At 54.6% G+C, this 8,113-nt stretch overlaps 1 protein-coding gene across 2 annotated transcripts; it reads right to left on the bottom strand.

Moving 5' to 3' along the window:
• Positions 1-2,282: 2,282 nt before the first annotated feature.
• En1 (engrailed homeobox 1) lies at positions 2,283-7,765 on the bottom strand. 2 transcript variants are annotated; one of them, XR_012446912.1, is made up of 3 exons: positions 6,877-7,765; positions 3,329-4,015; positions 2,283-3,043 (listed from the first exon to the last, which is right to left on the bottom strand). XR_012446912.1 is itself a non-coding variant. In XM_020184089.2 (2 exons), exons 1-2 carry the CDS (start codon positions 7,763-7,765, stop codon positions 3,699-3,701), a joined length of 1,206 nt encoding a protein of 401 aa, XP_020039678.1. In that variant the 3' UTR covers positions 2,285-3,698. The 2 variants fall into 2 exon arrangements, 1 of the variants encoding a protein (XP_020039678.1); XM_020184089.2 differs by having other exon boundaries at positions 2,285-4,015.
• Between the last annotated feature and the right edge of the window lie 348 nt (positions 7,766-8,113).

Here is an 8,113-nt window from a genome sequence, read left to right as displayed (position 1 = left end):
ATCATCAGAATGCCCTGTCTTGCCACATGGCTCTCTCTTTCCTCCATCCCCACCCACAAAACCCATCTCCCAAAGGAAAATGAGTTTCTAGGGAGAAAACAGAGACTTTTGCCCTCAGAAAGAGTCAGGGATCAATACTGTTTAGACTTGGCTAGCATGTATTTCCTCCTAGGCTGAGGAAGATTTAAGTCTATGGTTCAATCCAAGCATTTAAGAGATCAAAAAAAAAAAAAAGGAAGAAAATGAGGAAGTTGGGATGTTCAAGTATTTATCTCGATGTAGCCCCAGACTTTAATACACAGGTGCTCACTAAGCCAGTCCCATAAATCACAGAAATCAATGCCCAGGTATGGTCATTACTATCTTCTCTCTCTCTCTCTCTCTCTCTCTCTCTCTTTCTCTCTCTCTCTCCCTCCCTCTCTATACCTCCCTTCCTCCCTCTCTTTCTCTTTATAGAGAAAGTGCAAGAAAAAAAAAGTCTGATCAGAGTCCTCCTCCTCTATTTTCTGTCCCAATCAAGAAGAAGGAAAAGTCAAAAAGAGGAGGAAGAGAGCATGAGCAGGTCATTCTGGGCAGTGACTTCAGGGCCATTGCCAGATCATTGAGGTCTGTTCGACAAAAAGACACATGCACCCAGGAAGCATGGATAAAATGTTTAAGTTCTCCTAGCTTTGGTTTCTTGCAGTGAACAAGGAAGGAAATTCTATTTACCCATAGTGATTAGAAGATAAAGGGAAATAATGGGCAAGAAATCAAATTACATAATAATAAATAATAATAACACTCACATCTATACTTCTTACCAACACTATCCCTCTTCTCTCAATGGGCTGTGGGGAAGCGCTCTTGGCTTTGATCTCTGTGGAGAAGCCTTAAGAGTGGAGCTGTTGTTCAGGATGCCTCTGTCCCAGCCTCTGAATCTGGGCTAAGGGCCTTAGGTATCCCATGGAGCCACAGTGGGGAAGGGACAAGGGAAAATATCCCAATTCCCAGATACTCAAGTTGGTAAGGTTCTCTATGGAGCTGAGTGTCCCCAGCAACACATCTTCATGTACAGGGACCCTTCTGGAAGTTCTGAGAAGTCTGGATTAGAGAACCCATACCTGAACCCTAGCTCTCAGACCCCCTAACATGAAGGCCTGCAGGGCTTGAAGACTCCTAGCTCCACGCCTGCAATGGAAGCGAAGCCTGTACTGGCCACACTGCTTCTAACTCGGCACACAAAGATTGTTGGAGCATGTATTACGTGCAGGGCTTACCCAAGAAAACAATAGTGGATGGAAGGGAGTTACTGCAATAAACTTGGGGACCTATAGCAATGTCAAATGTACCCTCCAACTCCACTTCAGGCCCCCAAACCCCAAGTTCCCAAGCCCTTGTGCAAGGATTTGGATGTGGCCCTCAGCTTCCTGGGTGTGGAGTGAGCACTGTCATTTCCATGACCAGGAGGGAGTAGGACATTGGGCCAAATGAGGGGGACTTTTTAATGATACAAAGGCGGAATTCTTATATCTCTCAAAATCAATCCTGCAAAAAGCAACAGGGAAGAAACCCAATGGAAGGGCACAGAGATCAGGGTTGTCTCACATGCACAAACCCCTAAAACATACTAGGCAAACATTCCAACATGCAAACACAAATGAATGGATGTACACAAGCCATGAGCTCAAATCGTCCAATTGTGCATGTGATCAAAGAACATCCCGTTACTCGATACAAACATATCGTGTATTGGGGAATACACACAAAACAGAGAAGAGCTTGGACGCACCAAAACATGCACATCATCACATAAGCACACAAGCGTGTGTGGACACTCATCTACCTCGCCACATGCATACATCTACCCAGGTACATGCAAACATAGTGCACAAGAGAAAAAAAAGGAACAGAATTCATAATTTAAAAAATAGACAAAGGGGAGATGGTACTTCCTAAGGAAGGCCCTCCTTTCTTTCCCACTGCCCCATGAATGTCCAGTCCCTGACCTGGAAGGACAGGCCCCAGGGCAACCAGCAGGAATCCAGACATTTCCCTCAGGAGTGTCCAAATGTCCGGACAGTTCTAGGGACTTCTCTGTGCGATCCCCTCCCTGAGGAAGTAAGCCATGCTTTGTTGGGATTCTGGAAAGGACCCCTCCTCAGGCTTTGGGTCATGAACACGCAGGCCTGTGTCCATTTTAGGATTCTAGGCCCGGAGCAGATCCAAGCGGTGGCCACTCTGCAAGAGCTTTCCTAGCATCCGGACCTCCTTTTTCTTAGCTTTACGGGACTAGGAGACCCCAGCCCAGTGAGGCTCTGTGCCACTCCAGACCCACTACTTGCCAAGGGAATTACTCCCTCAAACACAAAGCAGTCAGGTCCAAGTGACAGAGGCTCCCCCCAAAACTCCCACGGGCTAGCTGGCCGCTAAGCACGGGAAACAGCCCCCTACCACAACCCGCCCTGGGAAGGCCTTCTGCCCTTGGAGGAGAAAAACCTGCGTCAAGAAGAAGAAAAAAAAAAAAGGAAGGAAGGAAGAAAAGAAGAAAAAGGAAACAAAAGCGTGTATGCTGGCACAAGGGGCAGGTTGAACGGGAAGCTGCAGCCAGCAAAGCCTGGGTGTGCGCGGAGGGAGCAGTTTCTGAAGTCAGGGGTGGGCTTGCTGGCCTTTAGTTTCCCTTGAACGCAATCAGAGACCTGGCGTGCTCGCCAGATCCTCCAGACCCAGGCCAAACCCTAATCTGGGCTGCCTCTGCCTCTGCGCCGCTCCATCACCCCCCGCATTCCTTGGGCAGTGATCTAAAGTCCGACCGAGACACCCAGGTTTGTGCGCACAGTGTGCCCACGCCCTTCCCGAGTCCGCAAAGAGGAAGGTCGCCAGCGGCTCGTGAGCACAGTGTACACTTTATTTCAGACTACAGGTTTCTGAACATAATAAAATCTTTGGCTTGTAGCGGCGGTTCAGTCTCGCAGTCTGTAGGGTCGTATTTCTCAACGAGTCTCCAGAAAACGAAAGGGTGGGGAGGGCAGGACAGACAGACCAACAGAAGGATCCTGGGAGGCTGGGGAGAGGCGAAGGGCAGACACGCGAGGAAGCACACTCTCACGCACACAAAGAAAAGTCCCAGAGAAACGAGGGCCAGCGATGCGGGTCGGGAAGTAGGGGAGAAGCAAAAAACATTCAAAAGAAAAAAAGGCAACGAAAACGAAAGTGGGACGGGGGCAGCGAGACGGGAGAAAGAGGGGATAAAATAATTATAATTATAATAATTATAACAATAATAATAAAAGAGATTAATAAAAATGTCCAGCAAATAGAGATCGCTACACGTATTTGTTTTCCTTACCTGAAATTAAATATATACAAGGTCGTAAGCAGTTTGGCTAGATAGAGCTTTAAGGAGTTCGCAGTTTCGTCCCTTATACTGTGAACAGAGAATAGATCATATATTTGTCGATAGCACCTGTCCGAGTCTTTCTCCTTTTTCAAAAATGTCTCCTTCCAATGTAACTGTCCACTCCGAGGATCTCTCTCTCGCTCGCTCGCTCTCGCTCTCGCTCTCGCTCTCTTTTTCTCTCTCTTCCCTGTTGTCCCCACCTCCCCCTCCTTTGCGCTGATTATTTCTCCCCGGTCGCGGGGCCGGCGAGGCAGCGGCGGCGGTGCCAGGAGGGGGCGCGGGCGCCTTGGCCGGACCGCTCGGCCCCGGCCGGCCTCAGCTACTCGCTCTCGTCTTTGTCCTGGACCGTGGTGGTGGAGTGGTTGTACAGTCCCTGGGCCATGAGGTGCAGCGCCAGGCCATTCTTAATGCCCGTGGCTTTCTTGATCTTGGCGCGCTTGTTCTGGAACCAGATCTTGATCTGGGACTCGTTGAGACTGAGCTCTTGGGCCAGGGTCTGCCGCCGCTGCTCCGTGATGTAGCGGTTCGCCTGGAACTCCGCCTTGAGTCTCTGCAGCTGCTCGGCAGTGAACGCCGTCCTAGGTCGCTTGTCCTCCTTCTCGTTCTTCTTCTTCTTCAGCTTCCTGGTGCGCGGACCTGCAGCGGCGAAGGCCGGGTGGGGGTGGGGACGGAGGGCAGAGGGGAGGGGGGAAGAGGGCAAAGGAAGCGTGAGAATGGCAGTGCCGAGCCGACTTGGGCCCCGAGCTTCCGGGGCGATCGCGGAGGCCCTACTGGGCCTGGCTCCCTCCTTTCAGCCAATCCCGGGATCAGAGAGCCCTGGGTGGGACACTGGGATCTCCAGTTCCCTTATAGGAAGTGGGCAAAGAAGTGTTGTAGGAAAACTGGTCAAGGTTGTATGTGCACTCCACATGCCAATTCAGATCTGGAGAGCTGAGAATAGACTTAAATCACAATACTTCCCGGTCAATAAGGCGGGAATACAAAATGGAGAGAGATTTGGAATGCCATTCAGCCTAGCCTAGACTAGGGGTTCCTAGCCCTGAGCCCTGCTGTTCTCACAACCCTGGGATAAAAAGGACAAGAAGTGAAGACAGGCCCTGGGGAAACGACTGGGTTCTCCCTTCCTTCCCAAGAAGCAACCTGCACCCAGGAACCTACAGTAAGAGCCCATGTGCTTGTAGGCATTAACCTGAAGAAGCAGGGACAAGGAGGAGGCTCCAAAAAATCTGAGGTCTCCTCTTCTTCCTCTTTGGCCTGAATTAGGCCCTTTCTAGGGCCAAAGGAAGACACTTTGAGGGGGAAAGAAGAGGCCCTCACCCAGCTGCAGGCCCTATCCCATGAGCTGCTTTGATTCTTAAATGGTGTAATTAAAAAAAAGAGTACCCTCAGCCTAACTGTCCAGGCAGGGCCCACTACCTCTCCTTTGAACAGGCTTTCTGAATTTTCAGAATGGAATAGTCCAGAATAACAACAAGCCAGATTGGCTTTGCAAGGAGTCTACATCCTACTCCCCAATCCATAAGGACAGAGGGATGGTAACAGGGACAATCTCCACTGTGACCCCGTAATGGGTATGGGAAGAGGCCACCGGAAAGATCCCCAGGAAGGTGAAGTCTCCCTGCAACACTAGTTGGGCTGCTATGAGGTTCAGCTCTGAAGAGAGAAAGGAGAGCAAGGGTCAAGCCAGAAGAGGATCCAATTGTTGGTCAATGTCTGGAAAGCCTGAACCTGCATCTTGGCTTCCGCGCCTAGGTTTCTGGCATTGACTTGCTGGGTCTTGTCTTGGTTATGGAAATGTCAGGAGTCAAGTCCCTCTCAGGCCCTTCACTCTCTAAAACTGTCTAGAAGGAAGGGTCTTTGCCAACATCCAAATTAGCAACAGAGGGATATGGTGGGCAACAGGATCCTGGGCCAGGCCAGGGCCTGGGGTCACCAGCTGTTCTATGACAAAGAGTCCAGGCCTAGCAGACTGGAGTCACTTAGAACTGGTTTCAGCTCACCCCCCAGAACTGCGCATGTAGGAAAAAGATCTGGTGCCCTTCCTCTCCAGGCCTATAAGAAGCAAAGTCGCCAGGAACAAAGACAAGGCCCACTCCAGCGCACGGACTCAGGACTGGGGTTTAGATGAGTCATTAGCTGAGCGGGCAGAGGTGTCCCAGGAAAGGTGCACAGCTCCAGAAAGGCCTCACTGCTCGTTGTGCGTCTGGGGCATGTATGTGTATGCGAAGAGGCACGGACACTTGTAATAAAATCGTAGCCTCCCGGCCAGCCCGAGCCGCACAACCTGACAGCTCAATCACTCTATCCATCAAGCGAGTCAATCAAAGCAGCTTTTCGGAGGTTCAGGGAGCCCGACGTGTCAATAACGGGGCTCGAGATGGCGGGGGCTGATAGCACGCATCGATCCGCGCCCGGCCAGCAGCAGCCAGGCGGCGAGAGACCAGCCAGAGTAGGGCCGCGCGGCTACGCTGTACCCGGCCCCCTGGCGGACCCAGGCGCCCGGAGCCCTGATCATGAACCAAAGACCCTGCCGCTCCCCTCGAGGTCCCAGCTGCCTTCCCAGGCTCTCCCAGTCAGTGCTTCGGACAGGCCCCAGCCTCTTTTCTGGGGCCCAGAGACTGTCCCTGGGGCAGGTCTTGGCCTTGGGTTCACCAAGTGCGAGGTGCACACGGAACAAGGGTAGCAGGGAAAGCCAAGAAAAACCGGCCTGCGGCTGGCAGAAATCTACTAATTGGCAGATGTGTGGGCTGTAGGAGTGAAAGAAGGCGCAGGACCGAGGGCACAGGAGACATAGGAGCCTCGCTGAGGAGAAGCTGCGAAGGCTGTCCTTCCTGCCCTTCGCCCTACTGTCTTTCCTCTCCCACAGTCTGCCACTTCCAGAGAACCAAGGGCTCCGGGCACCTTTCTGGCAACTTCCTTTCTTCGCATTCTACCCACCCGGGTTCGACTCTCTTGCTACCAGGCTGGGAGAAAAGGGTGGCTATTTTTTCTCTCTTCCCGTGTGTCCCCTTATCTGTCTCTATGCAGAAAATATCTAGATAATGTTTGTGTTTGTAAGAACACCGATTATTTCTCTGGTCAAATCCTTCCCTTGTCAAAGCCGGCCTCCGCAGGACCAGGCTTGTGAATTTCAGACCGAGGTCACTAGGCCTACCTTCTAAACATCCCTTTCCCGGGAGGAGAAAAGAAATCAATAACTAATTGTATGTCTTTCCTAGTAACAATAAAGGTAAAACCCAAAGAAGGCCTCAGGGGCTCGGAATTCAAAAATCAAAGGATCGACACTGGAGACTGGAGCCTCCTGTGCCAAAAACTGTAGCTTCCCGGGTGGTGGCCGCAGGAGCCAGGATCGCAGAAGTGGGTGCACGTTCAGTTGTGGCTGAAACCGGGGGTGAGGAGGAGGAAGCAGGCGTGCTCTCCCCAGCACGGCGGCTTGGAGTTCTGGGGGGCGTCTGCTCGGCCGGACAGCACAGCGCAGCCCCGGCTGGGGTACTCACCGGAGGACGGGCGATCCGAGTAGCGCGTACAGTAGACCCAGGCGGGCCAGACGAGTGGCTGCTGCGAGTCAGTTTTGACCACCGGCCCACCGTTGGCTGAGCCCATAAGGAGGATGGCCGGGTTGCCGTGCTCCGGGTACTTGGCGCCCTGAGCGCCGGGACTTCCCGCACTACCTCCACTGCCGCCGCCGCTGTCCGAGGGCTTGACTGCTGCTGCTGCCGCCGCCGCCGCCGCCACGGCCGCTGCTGCCGCCGCCGCCGCCGCCGCCGCCGCCGCGGGGTTCCCGGCTTTAGACGCGCCCGCGCCTGCGGCCGTGGCAGGCTGGGAACCGTCGGGTGGGCCACAGTTCGCATCCGGGGCGCATAGGAGGGAGGCAGCACCCGGGGCCCGCGTGCCCAGCGGGTGGACAGGGTCTCTACCTGCGCCAGTCTGGCCTCTGTCACGCTCCACCCGGCCTCCTCCTCCTGCGCCTCCTCCGGCGGCCGCGGCCGCCACCAAGAGCTGCGGCGGCGGCTGCTCCTTTTTGCAGCCGAAATCCGGCCTCAGGATGTTGTCGATGAAAAAGTTGGTGGTGCGGTGCAGCTGGGCCGCGGGCTGCGGCTGGTGAGCAGGCGCCGCGAGATGCTGTGGTGGCGGCGGCGGCGGCGGCGGCGGCGGGGGCGGGGGGTGCGGGGGGAGGTGCGGGTGGTGGGCCAGGGGCGGCAGGCAGGGCGCCGCGGGCGGCGAGGGGGGCGCGGGCTGCGGGGACACGGGCACGCTGTCTCCATCACTGCCGCTGCTGCCGCTGGCGCCGGGACTGAGGCTCAGGCTGAGGCCGCCCGGGGCCGCCGCCGCCGCGCCGAGGCCCGAGTCGCGCTGACTTTTAGGTTCCGGCTGCTGTTCTTCCATGCTCGGCCGCCCCGCCGCCCCGGCCGCCGCGCCGGCCCCCGCCCCCCCCGCCTCGCTCCCCACCCCACTTTGCCAGCGGCCCGTGGGGGTGTGCGGAGGAAGGAGGCAGGCGAAGCCTCAGCGAAGGCACGGGGCGGGTGCCGGAAAAAAGCCCAGGCGTCTGGCCTGGATCGCTTGCTCTTATCGAGCAGATAGATCTCGCTGTCTCTCCCTCTCTAATTTGTAGACATCCAGATATGGAGACACTTGGCTATTTCTTTTTCTTTCTGCAACCAGATTCAATGATTTTTTTTTTAAATGGGGAGTAAGCCACGGTCAAAAAAAAAAGAGAGAAAAAAGGAAAGAAAA

Source organism: Castor canadensis, chromosome 4 (assembly GCF_047511655.1).
Source record: "Castor canadensis chromosome 4, mCasCan1.hap1v2, whole genome shotgun sequence".
Classification (NCBI taxonomy): Eukaryota; Metazoa; Chordata; class Mammalia; order Rodentia; family Castoridae; genus Castor; species Castor canadensis.
This window is presented reverse-complemented; position numbering and strand designations above follow the sequence as displayed.